Source organism: Castanea sativa, chromosome 8, assembly GCF_040712315.1.
Source record: "Castanea sativa cultivar Marrone di Chiusa Pesio chromosome 8, ASM4071231v1".
In the NCBI taxonomy this organism is placed as follows: domain Eukaryota; kingdom Viridiplantae; phylum Streptophyta; class Magnoliopsida; order Fagales; family Fagaceae; genus Castanea; species Castanea sativa.
Window position 1 is genome coordinate 27,409,728 of NC_134020.1, and position 15,944 is coordinate 27,425,671.

Sequence of the window (15,944 nt, forward strand, 5' to 3'; positions counted from 1 at the left end):
TTGCAATAGGCATCATGAATATCATCATCATCATTCAACACAAGGTCATGCAAATCAAAACAATCAAGAGTTTCCATGACAACAAGGGTCAGTGAATCACACAAGAAAGATTAAACCCTATTCAGAGTGTGCCCGCTCTGATACCACTTGATAGGCCAAAAACGAATTGACACCTTGTGATGAATTAAGTTGATTAATTAGCCAAGTTATAAATTAATCAAGTTAACATGCAAACGCGTGGTAGCACAAACAAATCACCAATTAAACTAAGTATGCAGCGGAAAATAAATGACACGGTGATTTGTTTACAAATGGGGAAAACTTACATGGTAAAAACCCCACTGGGTGATTCTAAGGTCACCACTCCCGAAATTTCACTATTATCACAACAAGCGGTTACAAGTAAAGGAATCCCAAGTACCTTACCAGCCTACAGTTGAACCCTTACTCCAATACCCAATTAGACTTGTTCTATAGTAACAATTTCTCCTTTCAATGCACGGCTCCCAAGTATGTGACTAACCAATTTGATGCGTGGATCCTAGTACGTGGCTTACTCCTTTGCATGAATCCCAATACGTGACTAACTCCACAGCCACCCTTTGATTGTTGTAATTGATTTGCAGCAGCTTCACATAGAAACACCAATAAGATCTTCAATGTTGGTGCAAGAGACTCTGCTTGGTTTCAAAACCCAAAGGCGTACAAGAAATGCAGTAAGAACTCCTTCTTCTGTAGGAGGAGGCTAGGGTTTCAAAAAGAAAATCTTATAAAGCTTTCTAGGGTTAGATTTTTCTTTTTCCACCTCCTTTAAATAGGAGCTTAATGGGCTTTCCTATTCCAAATAGGTTTACACAAACCTTGGGCTTTTTTAGTCCAATAAGAATTATACAAACCCATAAATAAATAGCCTTTTAGAGTAAAAACGTTGCTGGCTATAATCTGAAACCCGTAAGCTCGATCGATTGAGACATCTGTCGAGCTTAATGAATCTCGACAGATCGAGCTTCTGTCGAGGAGGTATTGAGACCTGCAGTTTGCACTTTTCTTGAGCAGTTTTTGAGTAATCTTTATGTCTTCAATTTAACCACTTGTAATGATCATCTTGAACTTACTTAGATATACTCAAATACAAGTAAAGTGCATTTTGTCAAAGGATATGCCAATTACATAAAAAATATGTTCCCAACAGAGATCACTCTAACTAATTTTCTAACCATGTTCTACTTCTCCCCTTCTTCTTCTATAAAAGGTTCAGTAAACTCAGCCACCAGGTTGGCAAGAACTTGGCCCTTAACAGAGGTGCGAGGCATATACTTGATATCAAAGGCTCCAGAATTGTACCCCATTTAGCAATCCTCCCCATGTAATCGGCTTTCCAAAGTAGGGATTGATAAGGAAGTTGAGTCAACACCACCACCGTGTAAGCTTGGAAGTAATGGGGGAGCTTACGTGTTGCATGCACTACTGCTAATATGGCATTTTCTAGTGGTAGATATCAGACCTCTACTTCATGTAGGGACTTGCTCACATAATAGACTAGCCTTTGATCCCCATTATCAACCCGTATTAGTACCAGGATAACTACATGGAGAGCTACAACAATGTAAGCAAACAAGACTTCGTCCTCCTCGGGCTTAGACATGGAAAGCTACACACACTCACCATTTTCCATTCTTCTTCTTTACTAGCACTGTGTTGGCTAGCCAATCAGGGTAAAAAACCTCTTTAATAGCCCCAGCCTACTTAAACTTGATCACCTCGTCCTTGACAACACCAGAATGCTTCTTAGATAAGTGCCGAGGTGGTTGCTTTCTACGAATGGCCGTCGGGTTGACATTTAAATGGTAGCAAATGAAGTTCGAGTTTACCCAGGAGCCTCGTAAGCACTCCATGCAAACACATCAATATTCTCTCTAAGAAATGCCACTAGTTCTTCCTTCTCCCGAGGAGGCAGTTGTGCTTCGACTTGGAAGAACTTCTCCCCATCATCCCCTATAATGACATTTTCTAATTCCTCACACTTCACCCCTTCTACCATATCTGTAAATAACACTAGCTTTCTTGATTGCTATAAACCCCGCTCGGTAGAGGCCGAGGGCTTACATTTAGCCTGATGCCTAATAACAGAGACTAAGCATTGCCTAGCCATAGATTGGCTTACAATCAATTCTTCAACTTGGTCACCGGATGGATATTTCACCTTTAAGTGTAAAGTGGAAGAGACGGCCCCCATGGTATGTAGCCAAGGTTTTGCCACGATGGCAGTGTAGGGAGAGTAAGCATCCATTACAATGAAGTTCATCTCTACTACCTCTGACCCTGGTTGAACTGGTAGTCTGATCTAGCCCTTTGGTATAGCCACCTTCCCATCAAAACCTACCAAGGGTGAGTCATAACTGGTCAAATCCTCTGATTTCAGCTTTAGTCCTTTATACAAATTAGGGTACATAATCTCTGCCCCACTGCCTTATTCAACCAACACTCGTTTCACATCATACCCCCTATCTTGAGGGTAACCACCAGTGCATCATCGTGCGGCTGCAAGGTGCTAACCTCGTCCTCATCAGAGAAACTCAGCGTTGGTCGGACCTCCATCCTACCCCTGTTCAGCTTAGGGGAAGAGTCCTTTACAAGTGGCTGAGCTATAGACAGTATCCTAGAAGGGTGAGAACCAGTCCTTCCGGGGCGGTAAGAATAACATTGATTGTACCCAGAGGTGGTCTTGAAGAAGCATCTTTCTGAGATCTTGATCCTGCCTGGCCTTCCTGTCCATTGGGGTGACACAAAAATTGCTTTAAGTTGCCACCTTGGACTAGCTGCTCTTGGTTATTCCACAAAGTTCTATAGTCCTCCGTTGTATGCCCTCGCTTCTAGTGATACTGGCAATGAAGGCTTTGGTTGCACCTTATGGGATCTCTTCCCATCTTGTTTGGCCATTGAAAATATGGCTCATTCTTAATTTTTTCTAAGATTTGATGCACTGGTTCTCGGAACACTGTGTTAACCACTTCAGTAGCAGCAGCCCCAAATTGCTTAGAAAAATCCCGCCGAGGACGATTATTGTTGTACTTTCTGACCTGAAGTCCCTTCTATCCTGAGGGACCACCTTAGCCTTGCCTTTACCTAGTTGTTGGTTTTCCTTGACCCACTTATACTTATCAATGCGGTCCATGAGTTGACGCACATTACTAACTGGTTTCCCTATCAACAATTTCCTCAAACAGTGCTCGGTAGGCAGGTCAACCTTAAACATTCATACAGAAACGTCATCAAAATCCCAATCAATTTCATTAAACATCTCCCAATATCGATCAGAGTAAGTCTTTAAGGTTTCTCCCTCTCACATTACCATAGATAGCAAGGAGTCCAAAGGTCAAGGAACCCTACTACAAGTTACAAACTGAGAACCAAAAGCCCTCGTAAGCTCCTTAAAAGAGTGAATAGATTCCTCCTTCAGGCCATTAAACTACGTCATCGTCACAGGTCCTAAAGTGGATGGAAAGACCTTGCACTTTAAAGTCTCCTTAGAGTGAACAACCATTCTTTGGTTGATATGGCTTACGTTCTCCATTGGGTCCATTCTACCATTGTATATGGTAAACATTGGTTGAGTAAACCGTCGTGGGAGCCTCCCTCCTTCAATTCTCCAAGTAAAAGGTGACTTGGAGATTAGATTCAGAGTCTTACTCATGGCATCGTTGCCCAAGCCTTTACATGACGGACTTCTCCTCCCCCGCCTATCACGAGGCTCCTCGTCATAGGAGAAAGATTCGCTAGGAGGAGTCCTTGACTTGTGCAAGTAGCTATGATCATTATCATCATTAGAAGAATGGTTAAAACTTGAAGGAGTTCCTCTACACCGCTCCAAGCGTAACTTCTTCTTAAACGATCAATCTTCAATTGCATGCTTTTGGTAGTTGCTTCATGAGAGATATGGCCCCACTCCTGGACTGGCTCCTATTGGTATGTGTAGTATGGACACTAACTTCCCAGTCCCTCCTTTGCCTAAGATTGAGAAACTGATCTTGACGCTAGGACCCAATAGACTCCTCACGGTTTGGCCCTGAGCGCGCTATGATTCAATATTGTTTTCACTAAAGCACAAGTACTTTCCCACAGACGGCGCCAATTGTAAGGACTTGATTTGGTTCCTAAGCCTAGTTTCCCACTCTCTAATTATTTATTAGGGTCATGCATGTGCATTTCAAGAGAAAGAAAGAGTTCGGGAAAAAAAAAACCTCTAATTTGAAGTGATATAGCTTGGATTCAAGTTTTTAATTGATATCTATTTCACAAGATCTCTCTAATCAAGCAAAAAAAAAAACAATAAAAGAACGAAGAACATTAACAAATTTATATGCACGCCTAGCAGCAATGCATGTTAAAAATGTTAGATAAACTGAGAAAATATAAGATCTATGGAGGAGGGTCATCGATGGACCATTAAGAACCAATCCCAATACAAACCATAAAATCATCAATATATATATATATATATATATATATATATATATATATATATATATATATATATATATGTAAGGACTTGATTTGGTTCCCAAGCCTAAAGGGAAAAGGATTTAGGTCCAAAGAGTCCAATACAATAAATTTGTAGAGAGTAGGCTAGAAAACTAGGCTATAATGAATCAGAAGATAACTATAGAGAGCCTAGATGAAAAGAAAACAAGAATACGATTGTTTTGCATGAAGTAAATCGTCCTCGACACAGTTTGAGGAGACTAAATCTTATATATATGCTTCTTTTGATTTTGATTACAAGTCATGTTTTTGATGCTATAGTATTTTTATCTTTCTTCTTTGAACTCCCTTGTAAGGGGACTTCCTCTCCCTTATATATCTCTCTTTTCCTCATCTTCACCATCCACGTGTAGGTCAAGCTGTTGGCTTTGATTCTTGTCTCATCAGTACCTTCCTAAAGTCTTTGGGAGTAGCTGTAAGGCTGCTTACTGCTGTTTAGGCATCACCTCCACATTAATACTGCTAGAGGATTAGCTGCAGAGCATTCAATGCGGTGGTAGCAGCTTTCCCTTAGATATTTCTTAGCTTCCTTTTGTCCTTTGCTTCCCTGATGTTTATCCTTATAAATAGAACCCTTTGAAATGTTGCCCTTAAGGGTAGACCAATCCCTCTGACCTCTGCCTTATTTAGCCGAGGAGGCACTCCTCCTCGGACTACCTTCCCAAGTCTTTCCATTATAAGACTGTTCGTGACGCTCTAATTTGTACTTCTTCCTTGTTATCTCCTAGTCCTTGGACTAATAGACGCCCTCAGACAAGGCCCATGGCCTAATATAAACTTATGAGCCCTTTATCCCTACATTATATAAAAACAAAGACCTCACTTGAGAAAGTATGAGATTCTGTTAAGTGATGCATTCTATACAAAGAGATTTATAATATTCAAGTGCCACATTAGAGATAAGAACAAATTAAATATTGACTTTTTATTTAATTTGGTTCATTGTTTTAAGACTTTTCTAATTGACAAATAAATATTCTTTGTATCATTTTGTTCAATTTTCAAGACTTTTCATCATTCACACATATACACAAAACTCTTTACATTTTAATTCACCACTTTCACCTCTTGCACTTCTACCACTTTATATTTATCTACCTATAGCCATTCATGCCATCACATGTCAAAAACACAGACAAAAAACAATGTCATTTACCTTCAATCTTTTGACAACACCTACCTAGCTCTAACATTGTTGTCTCATCTAATCCTAACCCATATGAGTTGGCTACAAACAAGGAAGGGGGCTTGCAATTACGATTTTGATGTTAAGGACAGATGTTGTGGATTTGTGAGTTTTCTAAATGATGTGATTGACTGTGGGCGTTTGAGATATGTACTATTTTTTAGAATTAAGGAGAAAGAGATAAACACATTCTATATCAACTATTATTCTATAATATTCCTTCAAAGTTTTTTTAAATTTTTTTTATTACTTCAATTGAATAATTATAATAGACGTGTGTGTACTTTATATTTGTCGCTTTTTATGATGAAATCATTTCTAATAAATTTCTATAACAATTATGCTATAATACAATATGTAAGTGAGCGAAAACACTTAAGCCCTCCTAGAATAGAAAGTTTAAGTATGATGCCCAATACAAATAATTTGTTAGAGAATGAGCTTCTGAGGTCAACCTTGGTATGCTTATATGGTTAACTGTTAAGTGAATGGAAAAACATTACATAAGTTATAAGATAGCAGCAAATTTTTAGATTAATACTTCATTGGGTTAGGCCAAGGAACATCAGTTCATATAATGTTCAAGATTCAATTACAAGATAGTGCTACACAGGGAATATCATTTTTTTTGTCCCTTTTTCTAGAGGGGTTTCCTTTCTTTATATAGTTAGCTGAATTGCATCCTATCCCTCCACTTGTATAGTCACTGACCTTTCATTGGATGCTTGTCCCATCAAGGTTTTGCCGGAGGTGGAAAAATGTGTTGTAAGCTATGAGGGTATTATTTAGAGGTCATTCTTCCATTAATGTGGCCGGTTAAGTTAGTGCATTGCATTGAATGTGGTTGTGATGACTACTTTATCTGGATCTTTCTCTTCTTCTTTGCTTGCATGTCTCTACCGTCTTCTTTGGTATTTTGAGTTCTGGTGCAAGTGGCTTGCTCAACATTTCTTGAGGAATGCTCGCTCTTCGGGTTCCTTGGGGAGTTGACCTCTTCATCTCCCCTCCTCAAATTCTCATCTATGTGTCGAGTCAGGCCCTTCCACCTCCTTGGACTAGGCCCATGGGCTTTATTCCATACTTAGATCTTACCCTCCCACCCAATACCTATACAACATATTCTAAAACCATCTTACATAAAACATTACAATATTATTTATGCATCGCTTGGGTAATTCCCTAGTTATGAATCAATAATCAATAGTCCCGTGAAATAGGAATTAAGATTTGGTTGAGAGCCTTTGGATTGGAAAAGTTGAACATTCTTTTAACTCTTTTTTGAACCAAGGGCTGAAATTGAAAGTTAACTTTTTAACTTTCAATCCTTAGGCTGATATTGGATTCATAAATGCATTTTTAACAATATTTGGGGAGAGGGGTGAGGTTATGTACTATGGTAATATCCTAATAAGATATTTCAAACAAATTTGTGTCATTCAATAGAAAATATTACATTTAGATTGCCCATTTGAATTAAAGTCATTATGCCTTAAATGGATTTTTAAATTGTATTATTTTATAAAGACAACTTGATTAATGTGTTGAAAATTTGTAATAAATCCTATATGCTAAGATTAAAGCTTGGTTGTTGTTAGTGGTGGTGTATCTCTTTTCTGATGCAACAAGATATATGAGTAAGCAAATAAATAACCACCCTAATCAAAAATGCCATTGGAATTTCTAATAAATTTCTTATATAACTTCAGTATATTAGTCAAACTATCTCAAATTAAACATCATGGCCTGAAAATCCTATCATTTGAAAAGGAAGGAGAATAGGCTTACTTTTATCAAAATAGATTGATGAGTGTTCCAAAGAGCTTAATAAAATTGTCTCTTTTTCACTTTACCAAGCACAATAGAGTTTTAACATGCCTTAAATATTACTACAGAGTACAAATATAGGAATTTGGCTTGTGCCCATTGCATTGGAGTACTTGATGCGACATAAACACAACTTATGCCTAAAATTGACTACATGTTAGTCTTGTTCTTCTAATAATAGGGGAAACTACATATGCACTTTTAATGAAAAGGTTTTAATACAAGTACTTCATTGACATGCAATAATTATCACATGTATTTGACATATATATAAAACATCATTTTCATAATGTGAGCTGGACTTATATACTATGAAAAAGATGATGCTATATTGGATGCACAATATTTCTTCTCCAAAAAGATGTGAAGGACAAGCATGAATGCAATTCCTCAAATGTTTGATAAACTAGTGGTCTTTTTTTTTTTTGGACCTTTGATTAACTTCTCAACTTATCACTAATGGTTCAATGTTTGGAACTTAATCAAAGATAACAATGAATTAATGGTACTTAGATTAGAGGGTTCTCCAGAAACATTGAATTTATAAATACTATGATGTCACGATTTTACATGGGCACCCTTATGTGAGGGCACGTGATATATACCTTTTACACAATATCTATTTTCCTTATAGAGAATCTCAATTTAATGAAAATTATCTTTTACCTCTGCTAGCTCTCTCCCACCCACAATTATGTGAAAAGGTATGGGCAGAGGATCATGTTGTCCTTAGAGTTGATGTTGGAAATATTACACAAAGTAATGATGGAAGAACAAGTTTAACACAAAAGAAGAATAGGAAAATAAATAACTTGGAGGCACAAAATTGTTATCCTTAGACAATATTTGCTCCCACACTCTTGTTGCTAAAGGTTTATTGTAAACTTGTCCCTAGAATACAACCAAGTTGTTGGTTTTTATAAATAGCAATTTTGGAGAATATCTACATGATTTCTTGTGTTTCTTAGAAACTAACTTTTGGGAGGGAAAAGAAAAGAAAATTAGTTATCAAGTGAGTATAAACCACTATTTATACCCAAATGATTATAACCCTTCAATGGGTACTGATGAACCAAGTAATTCTCTTTGTCCAGACAAGCTTTTGAAGGAAAAATTCTGGTTTTGTATCTCATACAAAACACATAGCGGAAGTAACGAACAAGGATCTATTTCATTCATGATTGAAAACGTGCACTATGTAAATTTCAGAATTTAAGAATAAGATAGTGTACCTTGGTGTGGAGAGATTCAAAACAAAGATTAGAAGCACTTGGGAATACTTTTAATCTTCACTCCAATTTCACTTTACGCCCAAGATATGTGGTCTTTCAATCAGTTTTTCAAAGGGAGAATGAAAGTGTGTCTCACACTCTCTCACACACCGTTTCTAATTTTTCTAATAAAAATTCTGTATGTTTCTTGATTATCTAATTGTGCTGGCCTATTGGGCCTTTCCAATTGAGCTTTAGTGTGTGGCTTGAAGTGGGACCAAAAGGGACCAATAAGACACTAGCTCCAATGGGCCTTGGGCTTTTCCGTCAACTCTTGACAAGTCCAAAGTTACCATTAATTATATTTAATACCAATATATAAATATAATTGCACTCTAGGCCTTATTAATAAATTATATCCCAAGACTTTATTATACATGCAACACCTTCATAAAATATTCGTAGTAACACAAAGTCATAAATGTAGACTGCCACTTTGTAAATTACTACATCTTATCCTTGAGTACCCGGTTTAATCCTTTAAAGTTATTCATTATATATTTATGAAATCCAATTTCATGAATATATACTTTAGTAATTTCTTACTAAAGTGGTTAGGCCTAACTCTCTGAATAACTGAATCCATTAAACTTATCTCAAGGGAATATTTTATGTCTCCATCAAGAGACTATGAATTCCATCTTGAAAATATATTTTCCATCAATACTAAATGTGGCTGCCCAACATATTGAGGTTTTGACCGTCACTTTAGATCTCACTCCTGATATATCAAAGCAACCTACACCTCATGATCAGGTCCATTATTCTCTCAGGATTAAGAGTTCATGCAAATAGAAGTCGTGAGATTTATTATTCATTTGACAGTCATTAGGAGAATAATAAATCTCACAGCGGTCCTGTTCAATATGTCTTAACTCTTAAAACATATCAACTAGAAGTCTCCACTTCCATGATCAAGACAAATCATCTTAATTAATACGTTATAGTCTTCGCAGATGAAATGCCCAATTTCATCACTGACTATGAACTATAAATTCTGAGTTTATAAAGAACTTGTGATTTACATCTTCTGTGACTTTTCACATAAATCACATACAATGCATCTCATGGACTATATGATAATGTCCCATATTCATGTTACTATTATTTTAGATAATAATAAAACAACTTTATCAATCACAATATTAAGTCATACATCATGTCATACATAATATCATACATAATATCATACATAACATCATACAATAGGATTTAAGGGCACTAATCCTAACACCTTTACTAGATGAAGAAAAGCACCATTAAACGGACATTTAATGGGAAGACGTTATACACCAATAAATGCAGGAGGTATGGTTGTTGGGGGAGACATCAGGTCGCCTTATTAAGGCACTAAAAGACGTTACGAGAAGGCATTCAAGCCACCATTGAATGCCACCAACAGCTAGAAGGGAAAACCCTATATAAACAAATACCAGACTCCTAGAAAAGGTACGCATATATTGAAGGAAAAACATGTGAAAATACAAATTTGTATCTCATGCAAACATGCACAACGGAAAAAATAAATGGATCTACTTCACTCGCAATTGATAACATGTACTATGTAAGTTTCAGAATTAGAGAACAAGAAAGCGTACCTTGGTGCGATGAAATTCAAAACCGAAGATAAGAAGCACTTGGGAAGAATTTTAATCTTCACTCCAATTCCACTTAATGACCAAGATGTGTGGTCTCTCAATCAGTTTCCAAGGAGAGAGTAGGAGAGTGTCCAACACTCACATACAAACCATTTCATTCCTTGTATGAAAAAACTTATGAAAGTTTCTCATGAAAACCCTTTTTGAAAAACTTAATGAAATTCTGTATGTTTCTCTCCTTATATATATATATATATATATATATATATATATATATATATATATATATATATATATATGTAACTGATTATCTAATTAGGCTAGCCTTTTAGACCATTCCAATTGGGCTCTTGTGTGTGGCTTGTAGTGGGACCAAAAGGAACCAATAAGACACTAGCTTTAATGGGCCTTGGGCTTTTCTGTCAACTCTTGGTAAGTCCAAAGTTACCATTAACTATATTTAATACCACTATATAGATATAGTTGCACTCTAGGCCTTATCTATAAATTATATCCCAAGACTTTATTATACATGCAACCCCTTCATAATATATTCGTAGTAATACAAAGTCATGAATGTAAACTGCCACTTTGTAAACTACTACATCTTATCCTTGAGCACCCAGTTTAATCCTTTATATTATTCATTATATACTTATGAAATCCAATTCCATAAATATATACTTTAGTAACTTCTTACTAAAGTGGTTGGGCCCAACTCTCTAAATGACCAAACCTATTAAACTTATCTCAAGGGAATATTTTGTATCTCTGTTAAGAGACTATGAATTCTATCTTGAGAATATATGTTCCATCAACACTAAATGTGGCTACCCAGCATACTGAGGTTTTGACCATAACTAATAGATCTCACTCCTGATATATCAAAGCAACCTACATCCCATGATCAGGTCTATTATTCTCTCAGGATCTAGAATTTATGTAAATAGAAGTCGTGAGATATATTATTCATTTGACAGTCGTTAGGAGAATAATAAATCTCACAGCGGTCCAGTTCAATATGTCTTAACTCTTAAAACATATCAACGTATCAACTTGAAATCTTAATTTCCATGATTAAGACAAATCATCTTAGTTAATATGTTATAGTCTTCGCAGATGAAACGTCTCATTTCATCACCGACTACGAACTAAACTTCTAAGTTTACAAAGAACTTGTGATTTATATCTTCTGTGACTTTTCACATAAATCACATACTATGCATATCATGGACTAAGATAATATCCTATTAGTTCATTTATAAATAGTCTCATATAATTAAATAATTTAATTATTAATGATATGCCAATAAATTGGACTTTAGGGCATAAACCCTAACATATATACATTCAGATACTAAGAGACTTGCGTACTTTCATTATCTTGGCTCATTCTACTCTATCATCATCTGACTTTATCATTGGAGATTTGGTGGCTGACACCACACCGATGACCAATCGAGCAAGGTCCCATCTCTTGATCTTGTATAGGATTCCCAAAGTATCAACAATGCATTCTGTCTAAACGAACATAAGTAGCTGACGATTTTGGCATCATCAGTTTGACGCCTTCTGCGAGGAAACGACTTCCAACCCTAGTTTAAAGACGTAGCTCTACCCCTTCCAATACCTAGATGAAGTCTAACTCACCTTAGGATTCAGCGGCATTAGCCTTGTAAATTTAGACATTCACGGCTAATATAAATGAGCTCAGCAGGTTGAACCAAGAGATGAGGCTGCAGCTACAATAGGAGGAAAACCGTGAAGTTAATAGGAATGAAGACGAGGAGAGCAGCCATGAAAGAGATGGCTTAAGAAGGATGGATCCTTCTGATAGGGCAAGTAACAACCTCCTCAAAAGCATGCGAAAGGAGATGGATGAACTCAAGAGTGCAATAAGGGAAAAGACGGATAAGAATCTAGACGAGATGGTGAAAAGGACTAATTCACCCTTCACCACAAGGATCCTAAAGTGTCCCTTACCACTGAAATTCTGTCTTCCCCAACTTGAGTCATTTGACGGCCTAATGGATCCATTGGATCACATAACCACCTTTAAGATGACTTTGAGCCTACAGCAAATTCTCGATAAGATTTTATACATATCCTTCCCAACTACCCTTAAAGGGGCAGCGTGAGTGTGGTTTAGCAAACTTGCCCAATTGTCCATAAATGACTTCGAGCAACTAAGCAATTTGTTTGTATGCCATTTCGTTAGTGGAAAACGATAGAAGAGGCTAGCGGACCACCTACTTTCAATCAGGAAGGAAGAGGGGGAATTGTTGAGATTATATGTGAAACAATTCAACAGGGAAGTGTTAGAAGTGGATGAGACTGAGGACAAAGTGCAACTAACCATGTTCAAAGCTGGGTTAAAATCTAAAGAATTTGTAGTCGCCCTTGCAAAAAGTCCCCCCAGATCAATGGCAGAAATGCTACTGAAGGCTCAGAAATACATGAAAGCAGAATACGCTTTGGCCGCAATCTAGCTGGGGGACGCACGAAAGGAAAGAAGAAACATTTAGGAAGACCAAAAATGGAATAAAAGGGAGAGAGGAGATCATTCGTCCAGCCATGACAGTGTCAAAAAAAGAAATGACAAAGCCCAAAGGACGATGAAATTCACACCCTTAGTAATGCCTGTTGACAAAATATTTATGCAAGTTAAGGAGGACCATACCCTCAAGTGGCCAAAACCACTTCACTGATCACCCAATGTTTGTGACAAAAAGAAGTACTGTTGTTTCCACAGTTTTAAGGGCATATTTTATGTAGTTGGCTAATCCTTTGACAAAACGCACTTTACTTGTAATTGGGTAAATCTAAGATGTGTTTTATACTTCAAAGAACATGTTGTTCAAGTCTAGTATTAAAACCATGAAGTTTGGACCAAGAAACAAGTGAAGAATAGGTGCTCACTAAAGTTGGACAGATAGCTAGACACCTGCGGACACCTGTGGACAGATAGCTTGATAGTTGCTTGACAGATAGCTATCCATCGAGATTTAATGAATGAAGCTCGACAGCTTCTCGATCAATCGAGGTATATATTGAGGTTACGAGAATTCAAATTTTCAGATCTGATTTTCGACCCATGTTTTTGTATTTGTGTAGGGGTTCTTTCCTCACAACCCTAGACATATATAAGGCTTATTTTAGAGGCCGTCACATAAGAGAATACAAGGAGAACATATGCAAAAGGTGACCGAAGCCTTATTCTCTCAGAAAGAAGTTACAGCGTCTTTGCACCTTAGGGTTTTGTAACCAAGTGCTTCTTGATCTTCATTGTTAATTAAGTGAAGAACTCTGCAACCAACATTCTTCTTTCTCAAGTTGGCAAGTGAGTCACGTACTGGGATTTGTGCAAAGGAATTAGTCACATACTGGGATCCGTACATCAAAGGGTGGTGTTCATATATTGAAGAGTTTAGAGAATTTGATGCGGTAGAAGGTTTTTGCTGTAAGTTCATCTACGGGGATTGTAGAGTCTAGGGACAAAGGTTTTGTACTAGATCTGAAACTTCTCTTTACTATAGTGAATTACTTTTTCGGAAGGTTTCCCCCCAGGTTTTTTTACTGTGAAACTGGTTGGTTTCATTGGTTTTCCTAGGTTATCATATCTTGTCTTGTTTATTTTTTCACTGCATTTAGTTTTGACATGATATTGATGTTTGTTTGTCTTGACAAGTATTATTCATAATAAACCTAATTAATAACTTGGGTTTAAAACTTGTTAATTCTATCAACTGGGGTCTAAAATTTCCCAACACACAAAGATCATGGGCACTTCATGGAGGATTATAGGGATTTGAAAGAGCAGATAGAAGAACTGATCCGAAAAAGGGAAGTTACAGAAATTTATAAAGAAGGATGTGTCAGGATAGGATAAGCATGACTTGCAAACAAAATTAGAAGATAAGCCTAGAGACGAAGGTCAGTCACAAGATCATCCAAGGTGCGCCATAGTGAATTGCTTTTCCGGAAGGTTTCCCCCCAGGTTTTTTCTACTGTGAAATTGGTTGGTTTCATTGGTTTTCCTAGGTTATCATATCTTGTCTTATTTATTTTTTCGCTGCACTTAGTTTTGACATGATATTGATGTTTGTTTGTCTTAACAAGTATTATTTACAATAAACCTAATTAATAACTTGATTTTAAAACTTGTTAATTCTATCACCCGAGGTCTAAAATTTCCCAACAAGTGGAATCAGAGAGGGTACACTCTAATTGGATTAAGTTCCTGAGTGTGATACTTGACCCCTGTTGTCATGAATTGTGGACAATCACTTTTGATTTCTCCTTTATTTGATGGCACTAATTATGCGTACTGAAAAGTTCGTAAGAAAGTTTTCTTGCAGGCTCTAGGTGAACAAGTATGGTAAGTTGCTGAAGTTGGCTGGATTAAGCCAAAGAAAGTGCCAATGGATTGGGATGATGTAACAGTCATAGTAGAAAATTTCAACAGTAGGGAATTGAATGCTTTGTTTTGTGGGGTGACCAATGAGGAATTTAAGAAAGTATCATCCACAAAAGTTGCCAAGGAAGCATGGACCATTCTTGAGACCACCTATGAAGGTACCATGGCTATAAAGAAAGTGAAGTTTCAAAGACTCACTAGTAGCTTTGAAGAAATAAGGATGGAGGAGGGTGAGACATTTGATGAGTTTTATGCTAAACTCAAGGATATTGTGAATTCTGCCTTCAACCTTGGAGAGTCTATAGCAGAATTCAAAATTGTTAGGAAAATCCTTAGGTCCTTACTTGAAAGATTCTATGCCAAGATCACTGCCATTAAAGAAGCAAGGGACATTGATCAAATTCCTTTGACTGAGCTTGTAGGGAACTTTCAAACCTATGAGATGGGATTAGGCTCAATGGGAAAAAGTGGAAAGAGTAAAAACTTGGCCCTTAAGGGTATAGAGGAAGAGATTGAGGACTTTGAAGATGAAGATGAAGATGATGATAATGAGGATGAGGATAAGGATCTAATCTTCATAACTGATGAGATTATCAAGCTTCTTCAATTTTGGAAAAAGGATAAGGGCAAACCTCTTAGGAAATCTAAATCCTCTAGGAAGGGTAAGAATGAGAAGCCCCTCATCCAATGCCATGAGTGCAAGGGTTTTGGTCATATGAGGATAGAGTGTCCAAACTATCTTATGAGAGAAAAGGCCAAGAAGTCAGAAGATAAAGGGTTGGTTGCTACTTGGAGTGACTCTGAGAGTGACTCTTTTGATGAGTATGTGGATGAATGTAGTCACGTTATGGCCTTTACTGCCTCAACTGATAAGGTGATTGTGGAGAGTGCTAGTGACAGTGAGGATTCTTCTGATGATGAAGTATCCAAGAAGATGACCCTTCAGGAAGCCTATGATAAGCTATGCACTGAATTCATAAAATTTGAAAAGACTTCTCATCTTTGTAGAAAAGAACTTAATGAGGTAAAAACTGAAAAGGTTGATATGTTAGTCAAACTATATGAAACTACAAGGTTAGTTGAGACTCTTATTGTGGAGAACACCT

The 15,944-nt window shown here is 37.0% G+C and overlaps 1 protein-coding gene across 1 annotated transcript; it reads right to left on the bottom strand.

Annotated features, from left to right (window-relative positions):
* Positions 1-1,867: 1,867 nt before the first annotated feature.
* On the bottom strand, positions 1,868-3,694 carry LOC142606108 (uncharacterized). Its single transcript, XM_075777510.1, has 4 exons — positions 3,566-3,694; positions 3,073-3,247; positions 2,502-2,768; positions 1,868-2,043 (listed from the first exon to the last, which is right to left on the bottom strand). The coding sequence occupies exons 1-4, from the start codon at positions 3,692-3,694 to the stop codon at positions 1,868-1,870; spliced, it is 747 nt and encodes a 248-aa protein (XP_075633625.1).
* Positions 3,695-15,944: the final 12,250 nt, after the last annotated feature.